The 26,431-nt window shown below is 49.8% G+C and overlaps 1 protein-coding gene across 2 annotated transcripts in view; it reads left to right on the top strand.

Moving 5' to 3' along the window:
• BRMS1L (BRMS1 like transcriptional repressor) overlaps positions 1–26,431 on the top strand; it is a 198,086-nt gene that overhangs the window by 27,092 nt on the left and 144,563 nt on the right. Inside the window, exons 2-7 of one of the 2 annotated variants that reach the window (XM_069638428.1) lie at positions 7,406–7,496; positions 8,850–8,885; positions 9,869–9,996; positions 11,362–11,441; positions 12,255–12,351; positions 14,596–14,682. In XM_069638428.1, coding sequence (XP_069494529.1) covers positions 7,406–7,496; positions 8,850–8,885; positions 9,869–9,996; positions 11,362–11,441; positions 12,255–12,351; positions 14,596–14,682 — 519 coding nt within the window. The remainder of the gene's footprint in view (positions 1–7,405; positions 7,497–8,849; positions 8,886–9,868; positions 9,997–11,361; positions 11,442–12,254; positions 12,352–14,595; positions 14,683–26,431) is intronic. The other variant, XM_069638429.1, reaches the window with a different exon arrangement.

The following is a 26,431-nucleotide window of genomic DNA, read 5'->3' as shown; positions in this document are numbered from 1 at the left end:
ATCTCAGTTGGTAAGACACGGTGCTACCATGCTGTTTGGTTGCCTGTGATCCTACCCTCCACTATCTCAGTTGGTAAGACACGGTGCTACCATGCTGTTTGGTTGCCTGTGATCTTCCACTATCTCAGTTGGTAAGACACGGTGCTACCATGCTGTTTGGTTGCCTGTGATCTTCCACTATCTCAGTTGGTAAGGCACAGTGCTACCATGCTGTTTGGTTGCCTGTGATCTTCCACTATCTCAGTTGGTAAGGCACAGTGCTACCATGCTGCTTGGTTGCCTGTGATCCTACCCTCCACTATCTCAGTTGGTAAGACACGGTGCTACCATGCTGTTTGGTTGCCTGTGATCTTCCACTATCCCAGTTGGTAAGACACGGTGCTACCATGCTGTTTGGTTGCCTGTGATCTTCCACTATCTCAGTTGGTAAGGCACAGTGCTACCATGCTGTTTGGTTGCCTGTGATCCTACCCTCCACTATCTCAGTTGGTAACACAAGTTGCTACCATGCTGTTTGGTTGCCTGTGATCTTCCACTATCTCAGTTGGTAAGACAAGTTGCTACCATGCTGTTTGGTTGCCTGTGATCTTTCAGGCCCACCCCATGAAGAACTGCTGGCCAGTACCCATTCCTTTAGGCGCCAGCTGGTCACAGGCAGTACCCCGACCTGAACCACCAGACAGACTTGCGCACACTGGTCTTCACAGTAGAGCTGTGTGGCGAAGTGTCCTACACATGGCTGCCAGCACCACTGATTACTACTGCCTCCTGGCATTCGCAGTTGGAGAAAGCCCTGATGGCTCGCTCAAAAGGCCTGCAAGGATCTAGCCAGTGCAGGTGTTTCCCAGGGAATGCTCTTTGATCTCAGAATGGCTTTACTTGTAGGATCTTGCTCACTTAAGGAAGAGTATTCGGGATAGACACTTATGATGGCATTTATTTTATTTATTTGTGCATTTGTAAGGCGCTCATAGAAGTAAATTGCGTTTGGAAGCGCCCACAGGGCAACAGGGAGGAAACGATGAATGAAAATAAACCATGAAAGATGAGGTGGACCTACCAGGCCTTGTGAGCATTCAGAGGAGTGTGGGAGAGGGAGATTAACGATTTGGAGACAGAGGGAGATTAAAATCTGGAGGGAGGGAGGGAGGGAGGGAGGGGGGGAGGCGAGGGGAAGATTAAAGATATGGAGGGATTGTATTTAGTAAGAGCCACTTGTAGATTGCGTGGTCCCCAGACAGCCTTATGGATGATGCAGAGGGATTTGAATTTGATCCTTGCTGCTGGGCCTGCTTTGTCACCTACCAGATATTTGCACCATACCCAAGCGGGTCACCTTTGTGTCACGCGTAACATCCTCTTCCGTGATAAGTTGACTTTCCTGCATGAGGCTTTCTTTTGCATAACTAGAATCACTACTATCAAACCTGAGGACGTCTGTGGCTGGCGCACTTTGACTTTTCAAGGTGGTCCCAAAGGTTTGCCAGATTGCACTCTTACACGGTTGGTTTGCACCATGGGCTCAGAAAAGCCCTCCCTTTAGTAGAAACTGGTTATTGGGACTCTTCTGATCCTAAAGTGCCATCCTTATCGAGCCCTTCAGGTGAACCCCAGCTGACAGGGGGGGGGGGGGGGGGTCAAACGCAAGATGGAGAACTAACTCTGTTTACAAAATTCCACGCCGGTCCTCCTTAATTACCTTTTTCTCTTGCACAGTCAACGATCTATTTGAACTAATATTCGTGTGGGAATTCCCATATTGAACGCTGTAACCACCATTCTCTGGCAGATGCTAGACGCTCCACACTAGGGTTTTGTCAGGTTTCCCTGATCTGGCAAAGCGTCAAACTCCACTAGCAAGCTTTTTGAAATGGTGAAGTCCATAGAGAAACCCAAAGCACTGATTCCACAAGTCTTCCCCCTCACAAGAAGACTGTAACAAAGTGCAAGAAGACTTCATAAGTAAAACTAATAAAGTGGGAGAAATCTTTCAAGAAGCACAAGTCCTGTTACAGGAAAAATGTAATACTCCCAAGATGATAAAACATCTGAATGAGGAGGATAAATTTGAATTCCAACCCATTAGCACGGTCGAGATGGTGAAGGTATTACCATCTATGAAATCTACCTCAATGTGCTGAGAATATTCCTCCCAACATAATCCTAGAAAATAAGGATATCTTTGTTCCCTTCCTCATAAGAGTGGTGAACTCCTCTTTTCGAGAAGGAAAAATACCAGAGGCTTTAAAGAAGGTCATGATTACACCGCTAATGAAAAAACCGGGTCAAGATCCAAACCACCTACCCCCCCATTACCAATTGTAATTTTCTCTTGAAAAATTTTGCAACAGCTCAATTTCAAACGTTTGTGTAAAAAAAAAATGAAATCCTTCACAAACAAAAAAGCGGCCCATAGTACAGAAACTGAAATGTTGGATCTGCAGACACAAATGCCCTCCATTATGGATAAAGGTGAAACAGGCCTGTTGATTCTGTTAGACCTGAGCGCAGCATTCGATTTGTTAGATCATAAACAACTTCAGTGGGCTTTGGAAAATACAGCCAATTGCTCCCCTGATGCGATCAGATGGATAATCTCCTTCGTTACCGATAGGTCTAAAATCCACTGGGGAGACGCATTCTCCACAGAAAATTTGATCAGGTGTGGAGTCCCGCATAGCGCATGACTTTCCCCTCTTTTGTTCAACCTATACCTGTGATGTCTCTGCATAGTGCTCGAAAACATTGGAGCCCTCTTCTCTAACTATGCAGACGATACCCAGCTTGTGGTTGAGCTGAGCGGGTGTTATACCAAAGACCACGCCATTGTGGAAGCCATCTACACAATTGAAGCATGGATGGTGCAAAATTGGATGTGCTTAAATGGAAAGAAGACGGGAGCTCATGATCTTTGGCTCCAGACAAGCTCAAGCTAAACACAGTTCAGAGTATAAGGATTTTATCATCAAGGACATAATTATTCCTGTTAGCACAGCAATAAAAACTCTTGGACTGTATCTAGAAACCTCACTAGGGGCGTAATCACAGGTAGCATACCTACAGAGAAATGGTCGTAGTACCACTATTGTAAGAGCAACTATTTTGTCTAGATTGGATTATGGAAACTCACTGATGCTGGTGCCAACCAAAAATATGACCACTTGCCAGATTATTCAAAATAACGCGGTAAGAATAATTGAGGAAAAGGAAAGAGATCAGATAAAGGATCTCCACTGGCTAGCCGTCAAGGAGAGTATCTCTTTTAAGAGCTTGTCATTGGCTCATAGGTGCCTCTTTGGAAGCCTATCTCAAGGAAAGGATCTCTCCATATGTACCATCAAGACCCAAGACACGATCCCAAATCAAATGGCCATCTTTCAAATGCACAAATGGTCTGGGTAGATCCTTCCCAGTCAGGGTAGCTCAAAACTGGAACAATTTACCAATTGAGCGGAAGCTTGAAGGAAACTATAATGGTTTCAGAAACAAGCTGAAAACACCTCTTTAAACAGTCATCATAGAATAAGGTCAGCAATTGTTCTAATTTAAACTTTTGTCTCATGTTATGTTGAAGAAAATGCCCTTGTCTTTATGGGCGCCCCGATGGCTGCGGGGCATTGTAATCCTATACATAAGAAGGCTAAAGGGAGGTTGTAGATCCTTTGGAGTGGGCACAGTCTGCTAGCCCAGGCTATTGGGCCTTGCTTGCTCTCAGCAGGGAGGCTCTCACTTTTATGTGTGTTGGTGCCCACACACAGCACAAAGCAGCTATGCAAAGCATGGTCCGTATTGCCTAGAATTGCAAGATAAGTAGGAGGCAAGGGTTTGAGCCATTGTCGCGTAGACCAGACTGCCATTTCATCTGTTATACCACGTCTCCTTGCAAGCATATGCTGGCTGGCCGGCCTCTGGGAGCAACTAGAGCTTCCCCAATAAGATGCCGCCTGCACAGATGCTGACAGGGCTGGAGACCACCTATAACCACACCATGTGATGGCTGGAAGGGTTTGAATTAATCCTACCACTATCATTGGTCTGGCGACACACCTTGCCTTTTTATTTTTAATTTCTTTTATCCCGTCTCTGCCATTGCAGAAGGGGCAGTCCTATCGGTATTCGGTACTGCTACCGATGGCAGCGGTCCAGCCCGCGTCCCCTCTGCATCTAAACTCAAGCAACCTCAGAAATTGGCCTTGTTGGGCCTCTGTGAGCTAATGCTTGCGTGTAGCCCACCTCTCCTGGCCTATGTGACACTTGTTCCACTGCCTGGCTGCTTTTGCAGTAGGAGAGCAAAAACACTGCTCTGAATTGTCCTTCCAGGGCATTTTACAGGAAGATGTGGCAATTGTGTGAGGATCTAAAGCAAATGGGGCCGGGCATATAATGCAAGTACTCTAGGCAGCTGAGTGTGGTGCCTGGTCAATGGCGGGGAAGCTGAGCAAAGCACATGGCCAAATGATGTCCGAATCAGTTGGAATTTAGTGACGTTGTTTTCTTGGACTCGCTTGGACGCCAACGAATGGGCTTTGGGCATCATGCAGGGAGTTGAGAACTTGACTCTGAATTTCACTAGCAACTGTTTCTGCTGGCTTAGACCACACCTGGCGGCCTAGTTGTATTTTTTTTCTGATAGGCTGTTGAAATCGTCCAGACGAGCCATCAGCAAGCCTCTGGCCTGCTCTAGTGTGTTTGGTTTGAAGCAATGGTCGAATTTTCCAGATATGTCGATTCTCTTAACCACTGTGTTGATCTGAGGAGCGAGTTACCTTTACGAATGGACAAAGTTCCGAACTTGCGGCGCTGTGGCAGAAGATGACCCAATGCTTGCATACCATTTGGAGATCTTGTTGCTCACACACTGGCACGTAACCTTTAGGCAGCCTGACCATGTTTTTCAATCCGATGTTGATTTGTGCATCGTATGCCTACCCTTGCAGAAGGTGTTGTTTTAGGATCTTTGCCACGGGGTGTGTGTATGTTAAGTAGGAGGCAGATCCAAGGTCCACAACGACATGTGAGCATGGTACTGCTGGACGAAGTTTAAGGTCGTGCTGGTTTTGGCTTCCCATTCTGAGCCTTTTAAGGAGGTGCCTATCATCGGCTGTATTATAGGCGGAGGTGATGTCCAGGGGCTTCTGTGCCACATGTTGGACCTCCGAAAGCAGGGTGAGTTTTTCTCTTGTCTGGCAGAGCAGACTGGGTCCCTAACTACCTGTTTGTCATCTCAGAGCCTGTTGAGTTCTCAATACTCATGCAGTTGTACTGTTCCTTTCTGTTATTTTCTTGGGAGGGTGGCTGGTGATTAGTTGCTGTTTACCGGGACCGAGGGCTCTGTTGTTGGTTTCCTGAGTAAAGAACTAATGGTAACATTATTTTTGCGTCAGTTGGCTAATTTGCACTTGATCCCAGGTGTATTCAGCAAGTGTGTGACGGGGAATCTTTTTGTGCATGCTACTGGCATATGTATTTGGTATGTGATCGGCGGTAGAGACGGACTTAAATTGTCCTGGGTTTGCAGGTTATTGCTATGGGTGGGGGTTCTTGTTGCCCTTTGGTTCTTGGCATGCTGACTACCTGTATTGAACGGGTTGAATTGGTGGTTTGAGGCTTCAATAACCTGCTTCTTGATTGGCCCATCCGTTTCAATTGGGGATCTGCTGGGGTAAGATATGGGCTGATGAGGATCGACTCTAGAAGTTTTGACCTACCACTCCTGTGATGGCTCCCCATGGCTAGGGCTGATGAGGATCGACTCTAGAAGTTTTGACCTACCACTCCTGTGATGGCTCCCCATGGCTAGGGCTGATGAGGATCGACTCTAGAAGTTTTGACCTACCACTCCTGTGATGGCTCCCCATGGCTAGGGCTGATGAGGATCGATTCTAGAAGTTTTGACCTACCACTCCTGTCCTACCACTCCTGTGATGGCTCCCCATGGCTAGGGCTGATGAGGATCGACTCTAGAAGTTTTGACCTACCACTCCTGTGATGGCTCCCCATGGCTAGGGCTGATGAGGATCGACTCTAGAAGTTTTGACCTACCACTCCTGTGATGGCTCCCCATGGCTAGGGCTGATGAGGATCGACTCTAGAAGTTTTGACCTACCACTCCTGTCCTACCACTCCTGTGATGGCTCCCCATGGCTAGGGCTGATGAGGATCAGGCAGCAGATCTCTGGGCAGATTATCCGAGGGCTCTCGGGCTTGTGCCCTCTCAGCCTGCCAATTGGCACTTGCCCTGGTGATTTGTGGATGAATATTTGGCTTCTTTTAAGGTTGCTGAAGATTTTTTTTGTGACCTGAGGTTTGATGGTGGTTCGCTTGAGCTCTAACATTGGCATTGTTTCTAAGGCGTTTTGACTTGCCGGCTGCTTCTAGTTTATGCCCACCTTGCATCTCTCTGCTCTTTGCGATGGTGAGATGTCTGTTTCTTGACCAGCTTTGGAGGCCTGGGTGAGAACACCTTTGTGCCCCTTTGCTTGACTGGGAAGATGGTTTCTGATAAGGTTTAAAGGGCAGCTCTTGAACCTTTCTCTGCATTCTTCAAACCCTTCCAGGTACACTTATACCAGAGCGATTCTATACTTCTGTGCAGTGTGGAATTCCTTGGTTCTTCAGCAATTTAATGTCATGTCTGCCACATAGTGAGTGCTTCTGAATACAATGTAAATAACTGCAAATGTTGCCAACTAACCCAAACTACATGGCTGTGTGGTGTTGCCCGTCGTTGGTAGGAGGTTTGGCTGTGGATAATTGGGGAGGACTAGTTGCTAGTCTGCTGGTTATCGGTTACTGTGGATCTCTAGTTTAGTCTGCTTTCTTCTCGCGGATCCTGAACCGCGCTGCCGGGGGACATTCTGCAGCCAAGTATTACTCTTAAGAACTGTTGCTTCTAGAGTATGGTGGAGTACCTTTCTATTACCTCTGAATAGTTAAATGTGTGACGAAGAAGGCCTTTAGTATAATCCACCTATTGAAGGACTCTCTGCGCCCCCCTCCCCTCCCATTGCTGAAAGCTGATGCCCCGCTTGCACTAGGCTTGCATGCACTTGTGCCGAGTAATTTACTGCTCGATGTTTGTGGCAACTGGCATTGGTTCCTTTTCTTCATGTGGAATTGTAGGCCACAACCATTTTATTGGCCTTTTTTTCGAGGCACACAGTCCCCCATTTTAGAACACTAATTTCATGAAAATCCACTTTTTCTGAGCCAGCCTGGTTTGCCCCAGCCCCCTTACCCAGCCCACTCACTGTAGCTTGCCCGGCTGCTTCCTTTTAGCCAGCCCCATGTCCCTCGTCCCAAGCCATCTCCCTTAGGCTGCCCTGTACACTCCTGGCACTTTGTCTGTCTCGTTGCCGGTCTGCTCCTCTCAGCCTTGTTGAATGACTGTCTCTTTTCCCAGCAGAGATGGATGATGAAGACTGTGAGCGGCGGAGGATGGAGTGCTTGGATGAGATGACCAATCTGGAGAAGGAGTTTACAGACCTCAAAGATCAGTAAGTCCCGGGGCGACTATCTGGTGGGGGGGAGGGGGAATAGTGTGGTGAGGATGGTGGGTTTCTGGTGGAGACGGCTCATTGGGCTGTCTAGTGCCTTGGCTAGAGCTTTCCATTAAGTGATTTCCCAGGGTTTGGTGAACATTTGTTTCGGTAGAGGGCTATTCAAGCAGGAAATGCCATCATGGAATATTTTATTGTCTTTCTATAATTTCTCATTGTTCAGTTGGAAATGGGTTTCTGAAAATCCCTCTGCTCTCCCCTTCCAGGTCGATTGTTCTTCTTAGTTTTCTTCCAGATTAGAATACACGTGTACAGCATCGTATTTTGCCTTGCTCCCACTGTCCTTCAAAACCAGTTCATGTAGCCAGTGCTCCAGTCTCTGATGTTCCCAAGGCATTGCCAGCAATGCAAATGCTGCCCAACTGTCTGCTTTCATGGGATCGAGCAGCTGTTGGACTACAGATCCCATGACCCCTCCCCAATTCACTGATGGCAGTTGTAGGCCAAGGTGTCTGGCGAGCCAAAGGTTGCAGATGCCTGCTTTACATGAGTCTGGGTGCTCACCTTCCCTTCATGGGCATTCAGTCTGTGCCATCTCGGCATGTGATCTCTTCTATGCAGGAAATCGCCTCTGTCCTTGCGTGCTGTGCTACATTATCTAGAGCACACACCTGCAGACGCTGAGAGAGGCAGAGCAGTGAATTGGGCAATCTTCATGTCCGTCCAGTATCTGAAATGCCTGCTTTTGGTCGAGACTGAGTGGTCCCAGTCTCCAGCAATCCTCTGCCTACTCCGTAAGGTCTAGTCTTCACATGTCTGTATCAGGTGTGTGAATTAATTTTATTGTGGCATCTGCTGATATGCTGTAACACGTGTTCACCGTTTCAATGACCGCCTCTTTCCACTGTTACATCCAGGCCTCCCTCTGTGGTATTATACGACATTGTATTGTTGTCCCGTTTCTTTAATGAGACATATATTCAAACCATCGCAGGGGACACCCCCCCCCCACTCCCTCATTCCCCCCCAGAACTGCATGTTGCCAGTTTCCATTCTGTGTCATTGCATGCATTGCTGAGGTTTATTTTCCTTTGAGTTACCTAGAAGTATGGGTTCCTTACAGAAATGGGTCCTTTGCTAGCCAATATAATTTTCCTTATTGACTTTTAGGCTTTTAAACTATAGACCACTTTGTGACGCCCCTTTTGCTTTGTTTTCCTCAGTTTTCTATCTAAGAAGGGGTTTGTGGGTTCTGTAGTTTTTGGGAGTCCCCCTTTCTTACAGATTTGGGGTGACGTCTCTGGAGAATTGATTTTTCTAAGTCTTTCCGTTTATATTCTCCTCTTGTAGCGCCGAGGCGTCTCGGTCTGAAGAACGGGCTCGCGGGTAAGTCTGCACAACACCACATGGTGCCTTCACACTTAACCCACTTTCATATTTCAAAGTCTGGCATCTGCTCCAAAAGCTTGGTTGAGGGTGAAGGTCCCAGGTGGTGTTGGGGGTTGAGGGGTCCCTGCTTTAGAAGTGTGTGTAGGGGTGTGTCTGGGTGCAGCGCCATGCAGTGCCTTGCGCTAGTCTGTTTGAGTCCGAGTTGGGGGCACATGTAGTCAAGCCTTGTTTCTGTGTTTAGGCACCCGTTTGCCACAATGGCAAGCCTGTGGGGGTGATATCTGGACTCCAGACAGTTAATGTCTGTATAGCAAATCCCTGGCTGCGTACCTGGGTTCCCGACACAGGCATGACACCCACCCAAGCCCATGAGCCAGCTTCCTTCCAAATTTCAACACACATTGGGAAATGTTTGCAGCAAATTGGCACTGTCCTTTGGAATTTTCTGAAGATTCTGTTTTTTGTTTTACTTTTTAGTGACCTTGGCAAACTGCATCTTGCTCCTACTCTGTACATACATGTTCCCGATTCTTTCAGTGAATGAAACTACGGGGCAAATAGTTGTGTAAAATGATATCATTTTGGGCATTACTAGGTTTGTAGATTGATAGGAATGCTACTTTCCTTGATATGCTTTTGCCCCTCCGAAGCCGTCGCAGTATGCATTTCTGAGCCAATAAGGCCTTACACAGAGTGTGGCGTTGGCCTTTGCACCGGTGCCATCTTTCCAGAACCACTCTTCACCAACTTCCTGGTCCGTTTGCCTCGGATGCCAAATTCTCCTCTTGTCCCATGGGCAACTACTAGCTGATGGCATCTTTTGGGCTGCCATCGCACCCTCTCCCCTTTTTGTTTGGTTTCCCATGCAAAGTCCTGGGCACAGCCAGTCGAATCCCTGGGCCTGAAAGGGGTGGGGGGGGGCGGGGAGGTGTGTTGTGTACGTACAGAACATTCTGATAATGCTGCCTCTCTTGTCTTAGACTCTACAAGGAGCGGCTGAACCAGGTGGATTCCAAGCTACAGGAAGTGAGTGCTGGCAAGGGACCGGAATACCTGGAACCACTGGCCACGCTGCAGGACAACATGCAAATCAGAACAAAAGTTGCAGGTATGAAGAATGAGGGGCGGAGGGGCTTGCATGAGAATCGGGTTGGATAAGCTCTGGAAGGGGATTACACCGGTGGCACTGAACACCTCCTAACCCTACCCTTGTAGAGTGTTGCCCGATTGATCTGTATCGTGAATGAGCGCCTGTTGTAATGCTTAAGCTGTCCATTTGCTGGGCTGAAGACTGCCTCCCCATCCCTTAATTCATATTCTGCCTTTGTTGTGAGGCAGTAGGGGCAGACTATTATTGGGTCTTCTCACCTGTCCATATGTTCTTGGTGCTTTTTCTGTATGAAGAGCAGTGGTTGCCTGTGGAATGCCACAGGTTCCGCTGCAAAGGTGGTTCCTGTTCTGTCGGCATGAAAGGAAGTCCTTCATTGTAGGGGCCTTTGGGGCCGGCTGGCTTATTGTACACTGTAGTGTTCTTTGGGGGTCAGGCCGACTGACACCAGTTAAGTGTAGTACTTTTTGGGTCGGTCCAGCTTATTCCAGTTTGTTCACTGGTAGTGCTCCTTGGGACAGGCTGGCTGATGCTAGGTCTTCAGTGTAGTGCTCCTTGGGACAAGCCGGCTGATGCTGGTTCTTCAGTGTAGTGCTCTTTGGGTCAGGCCGGCTGATGCTGGTTCTTCAGTGTAGTGCTCCTTGGGACAGGCCGGCTGATGCTGGGTCTTCAGTGTAGTGCATCTTGGGACAGGCTAGGAGTTAGAGGATGAAGGGCATGGCTGCTCTGCATCCATGCATACTGATGAAAAGGAGAGTGGCATTCTGTTTCTGATCGGCCTGACATTCTAGCTTCTGAGTGGTTGAATGGCCTCTTGCAGTTAGGGTGGGGTTGGGTGTTGCTGTCCCTGTGTGTGGGGAGCTATGCAAAGATCATTTGTGTCTGCATCTGCAGTACTCAGTTGAACTCTTGGTTTATGCTTGTTGAGGTTTGATGAATGTCATGAAATGTTACCAAAACTCGATTTTAACTGATTTGGTAAATGGGTGGTAATTTATTCTAGCCCCAGTATTCATCTAGTGCTTTGGCAAATAAAGATTTTATTATGTATGTTCTTATTGCTTTGGCTTGGGGTGCCGATGCAGTAGGCATTGCTGAGAGTACGTTTGTGTACACATTCTGCTTTTTTTGAGGTAACCATGTCTGGGGGTGGGAGGGTTCTATAGTTGGTTTTGTCTTGTTCTGTGGTTTCGGATGATAACAGATGGCTCTGGTGGGGGTGGGGTTGATGGTGTGAGATTGGGTGGTGTGGGATTGGGGGGGGTGGGGGATTGGGGGGGGTGGTGGAGGCTTGCTCCTTCGGGTCTGTATTGGGATCGCTTGTAGCAGCCATGTCTGCTCTTGAAACCTTTCTTCTGTGCACAGGAATCTACAGGGAACTGTGTCTGGAGTCTGTGAAGAACAAGTATGACTGTGAAATTCAGGCTGCGCGTCAGCACTGTGAGGTATGTGAACCTCCACGCACTGACACTTGCGCTGCTTACGTAAACATGACCAGAATGATCTCACTCTTTTCTCTCGTGATAACCCATGAGACTTCCCTTATACCCTCTCCGATGCCAGTGCGGTGGTCAGTTGCAACGCCAACAAGATGCCATTACTGCTGCACGCGCTATACCATCCCCGCCCTTGTTATGATACACCCACTTCACCCTTTTCCACAATATGGGGATTGTTACACCCCCCCCCACCTCCCCTTGCCTAGTTACTAGGGTATACTGTTACTTGCATTTTAACTCCTCCCCTCTGCCCCTTAAAACCACTCAACCCCTACTTGCTACACTAATATGGGGGGGGGGGGGGCAATTTGAAACCTGGTTTCCCTTTAGCCCAGTACTGGGCCCTTCCTTTCCTGCCATAGGACTGTGGCTATGGGACACTCTTCCCTTTGCCCCATTATGCCTTTCAGCATTTTACTGGGGGGGGGGGGGGGGTGTGTTACTCGCCAAACGATCCTTGCCACCCTTACGGTACAGCCAAGCTGTCCACTCTTTGCTGCACAGTATGTGGGGGGTTCGCCCTCTGCTCCCTTTGCCTCAGTACTAGAGATCAAGGGACCCAATCCCTCCTTGGAGCAGAACTAGGGGTGTCGCATTGCATGCCCCTGGTTGTGATTTTGAGGTATGTAGCCTCCACCGTTGTAGCCTTTATTTCGTTCTGGGGGTAGTGGTGTACTTCTGGTTGGTTCTCGTTACTGATGTGCAGCTCTTAAACACCTCTTTGTAATAGTGTGTTCTGTGTGTGCACCCTGTCTACAGAGCGAGAAGCTGCTGCTGTATGATACTGTGCAAAGTGAATTGGAGGAGAAGATCCGGCGGCTGGAAGAGGACCGTCACAGCATAGACATTACCTCTGGTAAGGCGGTGAGCTGGGGGCGGGGGGCAGAGGGGTGGCCGGGCCAGACCATGACTAGAGTCTCCGAATCCTTTGCCACCCATGAAACAGTTCCATCCACTCGGATGAGTGGTCATGCGTAGCCTGAGGGTCTAGGGCACGTGTATTTGTATGTATTGTGTTTATATAGCACTTTAATCCAAAGCGCTGTATATTATAACAGCAAGGTACATAAAAAATGTTTTTAACAGTAGAAGCAATTTACAAAACCTGAATCAAATCAATAAAAGAGTATGTAGAGCAATGAATCTGTGAGGGTAAGAGGGAAGGAGGGGGTGAGGACGGGAAAGGAGGAGGGGAAAGGAAGGGCATTAGGGTGAAGAAGCAAGGAGGGTAAGGGGAAAAGGGGGGGTTAGGGTGAGGTGCTTGGGGGGGGGGGATGTGAGGGAAAGGAGATAGTAATGAGAGAAGGTATTAGGGTGGGGGATGGAGAAGAGGAGATTTCAGGGAAGTACGGAAGGAGGAAAAGGTAGGTATGGAGCGGATAGAGAGAGGTAGGGAGTGCCAGTGCAGGGGAGCTAGGAGCTGAAGGGAGCGGAAGCCGGAGGAGGCACATGGAGGGGGAACAGTGAGAAGGAAGAGATCGGCAGAACGAAGGTAACGGGAGGGGGTGTAGAAAGAGGATAGGTAAGGGGGAGCAAGATTGTGGAGAGATTTAAAGACCAGGCAGAGAAAATTAAATTTAAGTTTTTCTCATGTGTACATGTTTCTCATAGCATTCGTATCACTTGTGGGGAACCAGGAGTGCGTGGGGGTTTACTCGAGATTGCGTGGACAGACTTCCAGTCTCTTCCACGCTTGGCGTATGTCTGGAATGCACTTGCGGCATGGCGAGCCTGGCCACGTTGAAGCCATGGTCAAGAATACACAGGCGGCAAATCCCTTCTTTTTACTTCCTTTGCGGGGCCCCAGCAATATTTGGCAGGGGTTGTATGACCGAATATCCACATTTGCCTATTTTGCAACAGCTTCCTGAAAGGCAAGCGAAGAAACCTCACATTGTTTCGTCCTTTATATATGTCCTGGTTACCCTAATCTTTGGCTTAGCCGTGGTTCGACTGCTGAGCCTTTGTGTCCTGGTGAGCCAAGACGTGTAGAAACCATGCCCAAGAAAACACAGCATGCAATGCCACTCTGCTCACTTGCCCGAGCGGCCAAGTTCTATAGATTGGGGGTGGGCGCTGGAAGGAAATCTGGACACAATTAACCGAGGGTGGGATTTCAGCCACAGCTTCCTTGGGAGCAGAAGCCCCAGTCCGGCCTTCCAGGAGGTTCCAGAATCCGGCTATGGCCTTTACACCGGGTATGGCATAGATAACGTAGCTCAGTGCAGGCATACAGCAAAACGTGCATCGCTGGGCATCTCAAACAAACCATGATGCAACCCAGCAGAAACGGCACTGCAAATGTACCATGCCACACACAGAAAAGCACACAAACACGCACCAAAAAACCCACAGGTGTGCCATAACTTGATCCAACCTCTTTGCCTTCATCACTTCTTTGTTCCCTCCTACTCCTGATTTAAAATATCCCTTGCAGCGTCCCCAGCTCTTTCACAAGAGCTTGACTTCCAGGGTCCCCTTTTGCATGGGCACTTTAGGTCAATCGTGATATTTCACTCCTCCACCCCTCTTTCCCCTCTTACCTTGGGTGCAGCCCTCTTTTACACTTACATCTTGAACCGTTATCATTCATCGTACTATGAATCGGGCTATGCTGTGGGCTGCCCTTCTAAGATTTCTCTATCAAGTCTTTCATGTGAGCATGTTCTTTCTGGCGTGTGGCTAGAAATGGATGAAAGCGCAACCTTTCAAATCAACAAATGGCTGTTGTAAGAAGCGTGAGCGAATATTCCTCTAATCCTAGTAGCTCGGATGGCGGATTTGTTCTAAGACTTGCTTTCCGTTTTGTACAATGCTTCTTCGGATTCTGCAGTGCTGACACCACTTCAGTTGCTGACGTCCTATTGTGCAACCATGCTGCATGGGACTCATTTTTTTTTTTTTCTCTTTCTTCGTATTTCCCTCAATTTGTTTGAGCAACTGTCCAAATATGGGGTTTGGTCATCCTTTGCAAAGTTGCGAGAACTATCCCTGCCACCCTCTCCCTTACATTAATGTCGGAAACTGCTTGCACCAGGAAGTGATCACATTTGCTCCTTTTCGATGCAGCCTTCTTACTGCTTTTGTTTTCTCTTTTCAGAGTTGTGGAACGATGAGATCCAGTGCCGGAAGAAGAGAAAGGATCCTTTTAGTCCAGACAAGAAGAAGAAGCCTATGGTTGTTTCCGATATCCTTTATCTACTAGTGTGCACACCCTGATTGGCGTACGCCCTTATCCACTTATGTGGGGGGTGAGGGGGGTACAGGAGGGATAAAGATTTTTTTTCTATATCTCTTCTGGTGTGGGGGTTTAGAGAGACAAACCTGTAGTGGACCTGCAGGGTTACCACCAAATTAGAGTACTCTTCCTTCAGGGTTAGACGCTGGCGTAGAGAACAGATCATGCACAAGGGAGACCAAATAAGATTCTCCACACAGCAGATACTGAAAAATATATAGCTTTTTAACCAGACTTGATGTGCCTCAAGTTGGAACATCTGCACGGTATGCAACACTAGTTACATAACATTTCAATTTATCACAAATGAGCTAATCTGTTCATATGCGCCCAGGCGCATTTTAGTCTGCTCTGTCTCCTTTTCTCGTTCGAGGATACGCGCATGATAAATAGCATCCCAATAGACCATGGAAAGTGGGGAGGAAAACCTGTTTAAGCCTGTTCCAGGCCTTAGAAGATCTAAGGCACCTGTAGAGAAGCCCCTCAACACTCGCACCAGAAAAAATGCAACCCACTGGGGGTAAAAGGCCCAGCACACCTCTTCCAAACAGAACAAGGTTTCTTTCCACAAAATGAAGCTGCACCAGCAAAGACCTCTGCTGTTCTTGCAAAATCAGCACAAGCGACACATTAAAAAGGCACACAACATCATCAGCGATGTAGTTGCATAAATTACATGTCCGAATGGTTGGTTGGCGCAACCCTATACATAGGCTGCCTGCACCATAGGGGTTGCCAGGCCATTGGTCCCAGCCCCTTCTGTCCACCTTCTTCCATGTGGGCTCCTCCTCGCACATCGGGCACTAAGCTGCTGCAGTTCGTTCTTCATTATATGAAGAAAAACAATGCATTCTCTAACCTAATGTGCACCAAGAGGACACTTCGAGGTCGCTGTAACTCTCAAGCCCACACGTCGGTGCCCTTCCGGCTTCCCCACCCTCGCGTTTAGTTTTTTTGTTTTGCCCCTCTTGTCATCTCGCAGCACAAACCGCATAACCTAATGGTGAAGGCAGCCTGTCCCTACTTTATGATGTTTTCATGATCAATTCGGGGAGGGGAGGGGGGTGTCGTGTCTAATAGCTTTATGGTCCGTGGTGTGGGATTTGCTGATACCTTGAATGCTTGGGTCTTAGGACGGGGCGTGGTGGAGGTCAGAGGCTTGTGTCCCCTTTGTGGGATTGGTCTTTTCACAGAGAGCTCCCGGCCCCCTCGTGGCATTGCAGGGCGCATTCCTCCTGGAATACAAATGCTGGCAACGGAAGACAATGAAAGGTTTATGAATCTCTGCGACTCGGGCCTTTCCCACCAGTGCCCATGATGCACCCTATTCCTGCACGCATACGCTTATTTTCATGCTCATGGACTGGGACTGCGATGCTGAATGCCGCGCAGGGCCTCTATTTCAATATGGCTGCTATTATTACCCAAGATGGCGTTTGCAGTGTACTCTAACCCCAAAGCATGCACTGGCCTCCTCATACTATGAACCCTATAGACACCCCCTCCCCTCCTGTACTCTCCTCGAGCCCCTACAGCACACTTCCAGGCCTTTGCCCCGTCCAAAACCGCTTGGGTGGGGTGTTGGGAGGGGGGGGGGCTGCTCTGCCTTGTCTGAAACCGCTTGAGCTGATCAACACGAAATCCAGACCAAGCCTTTTCTCCAAGCAAAGTCTTGAGTAAGTAAGCAGGTCGACTTTTTTTTTTTTTAGGAGAGTTTTTAGGCAATAGGACAAGTTTTCATAGTCTTAGGAAAAGGACAATGGTTAAGTGAAGTTATGGTGGTACATGTTTGTAAGTATGTACATGTTAATGTTAAAGGTTTTTGCACTGCGCACAGGTGCCACTTGCATGGTCTCTTGGCGCTCTGGCGGCTCTGTGAAGAAAAAAGGAACCAAGGGGGGAAAAGAGCAAGGGAGCTGTGATGTGCTGTTGGCAGCTTCTATTTGGATGGACTGTTCACTGAGCTTGGGTGTGAGATTCAGTAGGTGGCCATCATGTGCTGTTGTGTGAGCTCTGTTTTGTTGTTTTGCTTGTTGTGGAGTACGTGCGGTTTGCTGTGTTAAGCAGTTCCGGTTGTCTGTAGTGTGGTATGTGAGAGGTGTGTGCAGAGGTTGAGCGTTAGGTAAGATCTTTTGATTAGTAGTGCCTACCCATTCTGTTGCCCTTTCTAATTGCATCAGTGAGGTTGCTTCTGAGGCGCTGGCTTCCAACTCTGCACTGCTAGTCCGAAGGTGCTCTGAGCGATCCGGGGGTGTCCCGTGGTGGGTGGAGGTTCTTTGACTGGGTTCCCTGGGGGAGTACGTTTCTTGTAGAGGTGGGGTGGATGCACTGAGTTTAGTTGCCTCTTGTTGCCCTAGCTCATGGGCAGGGGTTTCTTGGTGCTCAAGATTTTGCTTGGGGTGGGTTTGACACGGTTTATTTTTCCCTCTTGTTTTCCCTTCTGGCATGCCTGGGGCAGGTGCCATTTCCACCCCTCCCCCGCACCCATTTCTCCCCCCATCAGTTTTGCAGGGCCTTCTTCCCTGGCCCTGTCAATTCTGCCTTGTCATCTTCTTTGCTCGGGTGTTCTCTGTTCTGGTCAGGGGTGGGTGGGGGCTGTGGGGTTCTTTCGTTTGGCCCCAAGTGTTTTTTGTTTCTCCTTTTTCCTGTGCTTGATAGGTTGCGCGGTGTGCATGCTTTGTTCTGTTTCGTTGTGCTCGGAGTTTAAATGCCAGGTTTACAGCAGATTTCTGTATGGTCCTTGATGGTTTGTATTTCCCTGGGGAGGGAGTTGTATAGATTAACAGCGAAGCATGAGCATACTGAACCGCCATCTTTTTCTTAGTGTATCGTTTGGATCAAGGCGGACATCGTTGCAGGATCTCTGGGTTCTGGCTGGTTTGTAGACAGACAATGTCTTTTAATTCTGCTCCCTTGCCGTGTACTGCTCTGTGCATTATGCACAGGGTTTTGAAAGAGATAATTATTTTGACCAGGAGCCAGTGTAACATCCTGAGGGGCGTGACGGCATTTGGTCTTTTCTGCTGAGTTTGAGGAGAAGTGTGGCTGTCACATTTTGTATTCGTTGCAGTTTCCTTAGCAGGCATTCCGAGGTATATGCTGTTGGCATAATCAATCCTGGACATAATGAGGGATATTATGGCTATGGTTTCATGCGTGAAGGAGAGGAATAGTAGGATTATTTTTTTTTATTGTTTGTAGGAGGAAGAAGCATTTTTGGATTATTGCATTGACTTGGGGTTCAAACTCGTTATCCATGATAATTCCAAGGTTCTTTACAGCTTCGGATGGTGTTGGTGGGTTTCCCACTTGGTCGGCCATGGCATGTTATTTCCTCTCTTCCAGTGAAATCATGATTTGTTATATATTTTTTTTTTTTCTGTTTTGTCCTAGTTGATTTTGAGTTTGATGCTCATCCATTGGTAGAGCTCCTTGAGACACGCTACTAGCGGTGTGTTATTTTGGTATGGCGTACTTTCATCAATGGGTTTTTTCAAAGTACATTTTACCAGGAACAAAAACTAATTGAAATATATAGGGGGGTGGGGTTGGAAAAGTATAACGGGTGTGGGTGGTCGGGAATAGGTAAAAATACCCCCCCCAAAACCCAAAAATCAATTTCGATGAGTTTTATTCTGTAAGAGATACTCTGAAAAAACACATCAATTTCATCCATCGAGAGAACCGTTCTCTTGTATGTTGTTGAACTTGAAGATGAGTTGTGTATCATCTGCTTAGTTGTAACATGTTAGTCTGTCTTTTGATGAGGTTGATTAGCTGTGTCATGTAGATGTTGAAGAGGAGCGGGGATAGTGAGGAGCCTTGAGGTACTCCACAGGATGAGATCCGTGACATGAACTTAGCCAGATTGTTTCTGCCAGGAAGGATTTGATCCAGAGCAGTGCTGTCTGTGGGCTTTAAGGGTCTGAATCCTACTTCTAGTAGTTGATTATTTTCAGCGTGGCCAAGCAATTGTTGGTAGATGTAGGTCTCTAGTGGTGTTTCTTTTTTATTTATTTTTTAAATTCAATTTTCATTGGTTTTTCAAGACAACAAAAGAGCTTATGCATATAGCGTAGGTTGGGCCCATGCCCGTAACAACTTCAAAACATTAGGGCAACACAAGACTTTGGTGCCAGCAAAAGAGTGTGACCGGTCCGGTAATTTCTCCCAGAGCTCATCCCTTTGTTGTAAGCCAAATATCATCAGGATAGGGTCTAGTGGGTAGTCCGCCTCCCTGATCCAACTAAGCACCTCCGACCAATATGTTTTGGACCTCTTGGCAGGTCCACCACATGTGCCAATAGTCGGCTTTACCCCCGCATCCATGCCAACACGCTGGGACAATATCCGGGAACATTTTAGAAAGGGTGATCTGGTCACATTGCCACCTGTGGAGAAGTTTGACGGCATGGGTTTTATATTGGCAGGGGATCGACGTCTTGAAGGCCCTGGTACAGTCTCCCCGAGAGACCATCCCCAATGGCGCAGCCCAGGTCCCTTTCCCATTTCCTTCTGAGGCTCCCAGTTGTTCCCTCCAAGGGGGGGGTCAAAAGGGATTGATACAGGAGTGAGATGAGCCCCTTCATTTCTGTATGGGAATCCAGAATTCTTTCTACCAGGGTGAGCTTCCTTTGTATACATTCCTTCAGTTTTGGCTTCATTAGGATTCCCTTGAGTCTAAGGTATAGGAGAGGTGAGAGTATACCAATTCCCAGTGCCTCCTCGAGTTCCTGGATGGGTATGAACGAATCCTCCCTCACCAGCTGACCGACTTAGCCTCGCGTCAAACCAGGACTGGTAGTGTTCATGGCCTGGAATCTCTTCTAGGACTGGTGTGGACCAGATGTCACTAAGTGAGGAGGGCCATGTAGTCACTTTCTCCCCGTTTCCCTTCCCTGCTAAAGCCTTCCACATGGTTCCCAGGATTGGGTGGTCCCTGATCCTTCTTGGTAGCTTTTTTAGTGGGACCCATAACCATTCGCCTACGGTGACAGGGGTTTAGGAAGGAGTTCTCAATGTAGACCCATTGCTTATTGGGGTCTTCTCTAAGGTGAGGGACTAAAACTCTCTGAGCTGGGTCGCCCTGTGGTAGACATCAAGATCTGGGAGAGCGACGCCCCCTCTTTCTTTGGGGCGGGTGAGGGTCTCATACCCTAATCTGGGTTTCTGGCCTTGCCATATGAACTTCACTATGCGCCTCCTGGCTTCTCTTAGGAGTATTGCGAGGGCCTCCAGGGGAAACATCTGGAAGAGGTACAGTACTCTGGGGAGCAGGTTCATCTTTATCACGTTTATTCTACCCATCCACGAGATTTGCCCCTCCCCCCCCAGCCTTCCATTTTCCTGAACAATTTCTCAAACAGTGGGGGGTAGTTTGCCTGGCTCAAATCCTCACTCGGTCTTACAATATTAATCCCCAGGTATTTTATCCCGTCCACACAGACTTGGAGGCCCAGAGGGGACAATTCGGATAAGCACCTGTCAGCATCTGAAGCAAACGGAAAGATCATCGACTTGCCCACGTTGACCTTGAAGCCGGAGAAACGGCCAAACCGCTAGATTATCTGCAAAGCGGCAGGGATTGATCGTGTGGGTTCCCTTGGGTGGAGCAAGATATCTGCATAAAGGTCAAGTTTGAATGTGCGGTCTCCCACCTCTATGCCCCGCACCATAGAAGAACCTCTGAGGTATTATGCAAGTATCTCCATGGTCATGGCGAAGAGGAGGGAGAGAGGGGACAGCCCCGCCTCGTCCCTCTCTGGAGACTGAAGGTACGTGACAGGCGTCCATTAACCGTCACTCTGGCTGAAGGTGACTCATACATGGCTTTAATGGCCTGCCTGATCCCGATTCCAAACCCCAGCTTCTCGAGTACCCCATGTAGGAACCCCCCAGTTGACCCGATCGAACGCTTTCTCGGCATCGATGGACACCAAGACCGGGTTATCACCCTTCAGAGCTGCAATCCTCATGAGATGCAGAGTTTTACGAAGCATGTAGGCCCCCTGTCTATCCTGAATGAAGCACACCTGGTCTGAGAGGATTAGGTTCAGCATGTGGCCGTTCAACTTCGTCGCGATGATCCTCGTGAACAGTTTGGCGTCCACGTTGAGTAGGGAGATGGGTCTATAGGAGCGGTAGTCTGCTGGATCTTTCCCCTCCTTAGGGATCACCGTGATCAGCGCTTTGCCGAATGATGGGGCGCCCTCCCCGTCTTCATTATATTTGAGAATAGGCCTGCCAAGAAACCCACCAGCAGGCCCGAGAAGGCCTTATAGAATCCTGCAGTGAATCCATCCTCCCCAGTGGCCCTACCCAGCTTCAGCCCAGATATTGCTTTCAGCATCTCCTCTTCTGTTATCTGGGCGTCTAGGGCCACGGACTCTGGCGTTCCAAGAGTCGGGAGGGTGACCCCATCAAGGTATGTCTTTCATGCTTCCCTAGCCACTCCCCCCATCCCCCCTCCCATAGAGACTCTCATAAAAGCTAGCAAATTTCTCTATGCCTTCTGGGTCTGATTTCCCCCCCCCCCCCCCTCATCCCCCCCCGCTGCATTCCCGACTCGTGGCACCCACCTGTTAGCTCTTTGGCCTCGGAGTTTGGCTGCGAGCATGGCATCGGCCTTGTCTCCTTTTTCATAGTACTTCTGGCGCAGGTGTTGGAGTCCCACCACAGTTTTGCCCAGCTCTATTTCCCAGAGTTCCTGTCTCCCTCTTTTTCTCCTCCCCCCCCCCCAACCTTTCCAGGGCGAGTATCTCTGACCTCAACCTGTGGGACAGGAGGGTCCTCTCCCTCTTTTTGGAAGCTCCTTCACTTATCAACCTACCCCTCCAGGTTGCCTTAGCCGCCTCCCAAACAATTTCCGGATCCACTTCTCCCGTGTTATTTAGCTGAAAGAATTCCGATTGCGGATGACATTTCCTCCCTAAACACAGCGTCCCTCAGAAGGAAATAGTTACATTTCCACAAGGATTCCTTGGTTTTTAGACCTGAGATACTTGCGTCTGTCCAGACCATGTCCCGACCAGCTGACTGGGCGAATCTCACATGCGTCTATTCTACTCCTGTATCTATTCTCGTTCTGGTTCCATGGGCTGCCGAATAGAAGGTATATTCCCCTAGCCCGCCCTCCATATGTCAACCAGTCCCTGTTCCCACATCACGTCCCGGAGACCTTGTTTCGGACTCCGCCCTGCGCAGTCTGGCTGGGTGATCCTCCCATTATGGTCTAGATCCCAGTCCGTCCACATGTTGAAGTCCCCACCCAGGAACAGGAGACCTTCCGGCCTGTGCCGCACTTCTCCCATGACCTCTTGGATGAATTCCCACTGACCTACGTTGGGGCAGTAGATGGCTACTAGAGTGACCCTGGAGTTATGCAGGTTACCGGACACTACCAACGCCCTTCCGTCCTCCCTCCCCCAACTGGTTACCTCAGTTAGTTTTTGGTGCCTGTGGAACAGTATCCCGACCCCCACCTTTCTTTGTGGGGCTGGATGCCCAAAATGCCTGGCCCACGTGTGCTCTGGGGATGGTCCTCTCTTCGCTCCTCACGGGTCTGGTCTCCTGTACAAAGAGGACGTCTACCCCTGTGTTCTTCATTTCTTGCCCCAAAAGGGAGCGCTTGGTGGGGGAATTAAGCCCCTTGATGTAGTGAGCCTATTCTGATTGTCTCGACCCGGCCCTTTCTCTCATTGTCTACCATTACTTCTACACATTGTGTTCATTATTTTCTTGGTCCGGTGGGAACTGCCCTGGTCCCCTTTTGGAGCTGGATCTGAGTTGAGCCAGAGGTCCCTGACCTCACACCTCCATCCCCTTTTTGAGATGCCTGCCAACGGGCAAGCCACCAGAGCGAAAGCATGTTCGTACACCACAGTTCTCAAGATAAAACATTGTGTCCCCGACCAGGGTTATCCAGCTGCTGTCCTCGCACTCCCCGCCGGACCCTATTCCTTTCTCTAATCTCCGGCTTCCGACAGCGGGCTGTTGGGTTTTTTGAATTTTCTCCTGCCCTTTGTTTTCCTCTTTGTCGACCGGGGGCCCTCCGGTTCCCTCCTGGGTTCTGCCCTTGCCTGGGTTCCCGCTCCTTCTCCCTCCTTGAGGGTCTCCCTTAAGCACCTGCAGCACCTGTGTGGCCTCTTTGCCGCTGATCACCCTGTAGTCCACCCCTGCTTGTTCGAAGGATAAGGCGAACGGAAATGACCATCTGTATCTTATGTCCTGGCTTGGGAGCCATTGGGTGAGCGGGCGGGAGTCCCTTCTACGGGTCAGTGTGAGGGTTGATAGATCTTGATTGTATCCCCTTCAAAGATGAAGCTCCCCAGCCTTTTTGCCTTTTCCAGGACCTCCATTTTCTCCCTATAGCGGAGGAACCGCACCACGATGGACCTTGGGCCACCTCCTCCACCTCGGTGTGCTCTTTCCAGCTGGACCTCCTTGCCCCCTTAAAGCGTGAAAAGTTGGTTGATCAGGCCCTAGACTTTTCTCCCCACGTCGGCAGCTGTCTCCCTTCTCTCCTGGGTCACACCCATAATGCGCAGATTATTTCAACGTTCTCTATTTTCTAAATCGTCCATCTTGAGAATCATGTCCTCCTCTCTTATTTCTAAGTCTGTTAGCCTTTCCTCATATTTCATGTCTAAAAAGGTCTGTCTGGAGATGGCGGTTTTCCATCCCCTCCATTTTGTCTTCCAGAGTGTCCACTCTCCCCTTGAGGTCTAGGATGGATGCCTGTATGTCCGTGCAAATCGCCTTGATCTCTTGGAGGATGTCCCTGAGGACGTCCTTGGTGAGTGCAGCTGGGGGTGGGTCGCCTACAGTGGGCATGATGGCTCCAGAGGCCTTGGTCTAGGCCGGGGAATGCCGGCGAAAGCGCTGCAGGGAAGTGATGGCTCCGGAGGGTTGGGTCTGCTCCAGGGTCAGTGCAGAATGAGGCACCTGGGGGTGGTGCCTCTATGCAGGTTCTCCTTGGGGTGTCCGCAATGTTCAGGTCGGGGCCCCGGCCCTACTTTGATGGAGAGCTGAGTTTCCATTTAATGGACTTAATGGTGTCCCCCGGTGACTATGGGAGTTCCAGGACCAGTGCCGGGGCTCTCTCACCAGGGTGGGTCCCTACTGCCAAGGAGGGGGGGGGGCTAAGGATGTGCGTTGTCGAGGCCTCTAAAGTCCCCTGGGCATCCCTTGGGCTTATCAGCCGGGGGGGGGGTGGGGGTGGGTGTCCCCCACTGCTGAGGCTCCTGTGTTCCACTTCTCCCCCACCACCGCCCCACCTTATTAACTGTCCTGTCGCGCCATTGGGCTCCGCTGCCCTGGAAGTCTCCACGAAGTCCGGTGTCCCAGGATGGGCTCCTCTGTGGGCACTACCCGTAATGTGGGACCGGGTAGGCCTCCAGGCTCAATCGTCGGGCCAGAAGGCCCCGGACCCCACTGAGGGGATGCACTCCTGTGGTCCCTCCAGCAGTTCTCCACTGGTTCCTCTGCTCCGGCGTGATGATCGAGGGAGGGAGTGGGGCGGGCGGGGCGGCCCTCCCTCGGTCCACAGGCCCTTAAAGCTTCTCGATTCCTTGTGGGGCGAGACAGCGCTCTAGGCTGCCTGAGGACCGCTGCCACCCCTTGCTCGCGTCCTCCGCCCGTGCTCTACTCGTGGTGATGGGTGGAAGGGGGGTCGCGTGAAACCCCTATGGGCTCCCCGTGGCTCAGTGAGTGAGGCCGGCCCCGCGGACCACGGCACACACCCGGTCCCGCATCCGGTGCTTGTTCTGGCCTCTTCCCTAGGTCCGTGGTTCGGGCCCGAGAAGTTCTTCTCTTCGGTGGGGTGCGTGCGCGGCGGCCCACGTCTCCGGCCACTTGAGGAGTGTAGCGCCACCCCCTCCCCCCCCCTCCCCCCCTTCCCTGGTTCGCGTCCTCGGGGCGTACTCTGCTGGTGGTGGTGTTGGGGGTATGATCCCTCTGGTCTCCCTGCGTCTCCGGGGATCCAGCTGGCCTCAGTCCCCGGCGCTCACCGGGCTCCACAGCTGGTGCTTGCGCCGCCCCCCCTCCCCTCCCTGGGGCTGGGGTCCCGGGTCTTGACGGTGCTAGTTTCGGCGGGATACTAATGATGCAGGTCTGCGCCCTGTGCCGCCTGAGGATAGTTGCGCCCCCCCCACCCCCTGGATTGCGTGTTCTGGTGGTGGTGGTGGTGGTGGTGGTGGTGGTGGGGGGAGGTGTATGACCCCGCCGGTCTCTCTGCAGCTCGGCAGGAGTAGCCGGACCCTGGTCAGGCCACTTCCTTGGGGCTGTGGATAAGGCCCGCACCGTGGGGAGCCTGTGGTGGGCCCCAGGCGCCCTCCCTCTGCGGGGTCAACTGCGTGGGGCGATGGTCGCTCTTCGGCTGGGCTCTGCACCCCCAGCCGGGGTCTAGAATAGCACACTAAGCCCTGTGGTGCAACAGGAGCGCGAGCCTCACGTGTCCGACATGCTCCGCGCCCCCTGGTTGTCTCCTCTAGTATTTTTGCAGGGTAGGAGATGTTCGAGATTGGTCTATAGTTGGGGAGGTTTTCCGCAGTGTCCTTAAGTAGAGTTGATTTAAGCTGTTTTGAAAGCTTTTGGTACTTTTCCTTTTGAGAGGCATTGGTTGAAGAGGTTTAGGTAGTATTCTGTTGGTGTGTCCTGTGCAAGAGTCGATTTGTAGATGTCTGGAGGGCACAGGTCCATCGGGAGCCAGCCTGAGTTTTTATTTCAACATCAATTTTGTTTGTTCCAGGGTTGGAGGTTGCTGCTGGGCTGTTTGGTCAATTTGGTCTGCTTTGTATGACTGTGTATGTTGGTGATTTTGTTCTTGTAGTGGTCTGCGAGTTCATTGCATAGAATTTGGGTGGGTTTTGGTGAGTTGTTACACCCCAGTGAGTTTCTCATATCATTTATAATGCTAAATAGTTCTTCTTGAGTGTTGGTTGTTTTTGTGATCCGGTCGTTGTAGTAATTATTTTTTTGCCCTAAGAATTTCGGATTTGTAGTAGGTATTTTACTCTTTTGTCTTGTTAGGATTTTTTCCTCCATTCTTGTTTTAGTTTTTGGTTGATACTTTTCATTTCTTTTAGGTGGGGTGTGTACTGTCTTGCCACTGCTTTATTTTTTTGAAACTTTGGTTTTATTAGCATTCGTTAATATAACAAACGGGCTTGATGCATGTTCAAAGGATATACATTTGGCTGGCCCAATGACCCCTGCCCCCCCCCTTCTCCTCTACCCCCCTAACCCCAATACATACCCACCCCCCTGAAAACGTATTCAAACTTGAACCATAAATTTGGGAGACTCCTAGAATGCTCTTTTGTGTCCATAGCTTGGGAGTAAATGTGGACGTTTGACTTCTTCTATGGCTGTAATTCGACCACCGTCCCCCGGGCTGTGGGCGCCCGTTCCATTTTTAGTTCATCCCTAACCCCATCCCCGTCTGCCCCCGCCGGGGGCCTCTCAGGCATCAGTGAACGTCCCATCCCCAGGTCTGCTGCACCCCATACCAGTTCGCTTGGAATGAGTCCTTGTTCATCATTGCCGTTAGTTTGTCCATTAAGAACATATTCTTTACTTTTTTCAGCCAGCCCTCCTTTGAGGGGGTCTCCGGGCTCTTCCATTTCTGTGCCAGGGCCACCCTGCCCGCCCTCAGCATTGTTTCCCACATTCTAGTGTACCTGTGTATTTCCGTATCCTC

This window comes from Ambystoma mexicanum, chromosome 14 (assembly GCF_040938575.1).
Source record: "Ambystoma mexicanum isolate Mex_15411 chromosome 14, UKY_AmexF1_1, whole genome shotgun sequence".
In the NCBI taxonomy this organism is placed as follows: Eukaryota; Metazoa; Chordata; class Amphibia; order Caudata; family Ambystomatidae; genus Ambystoma; species Ambystoma mexicanum.
This window is presented reverse-complemented; position numbering and strand designations above follow the sequence as displayed.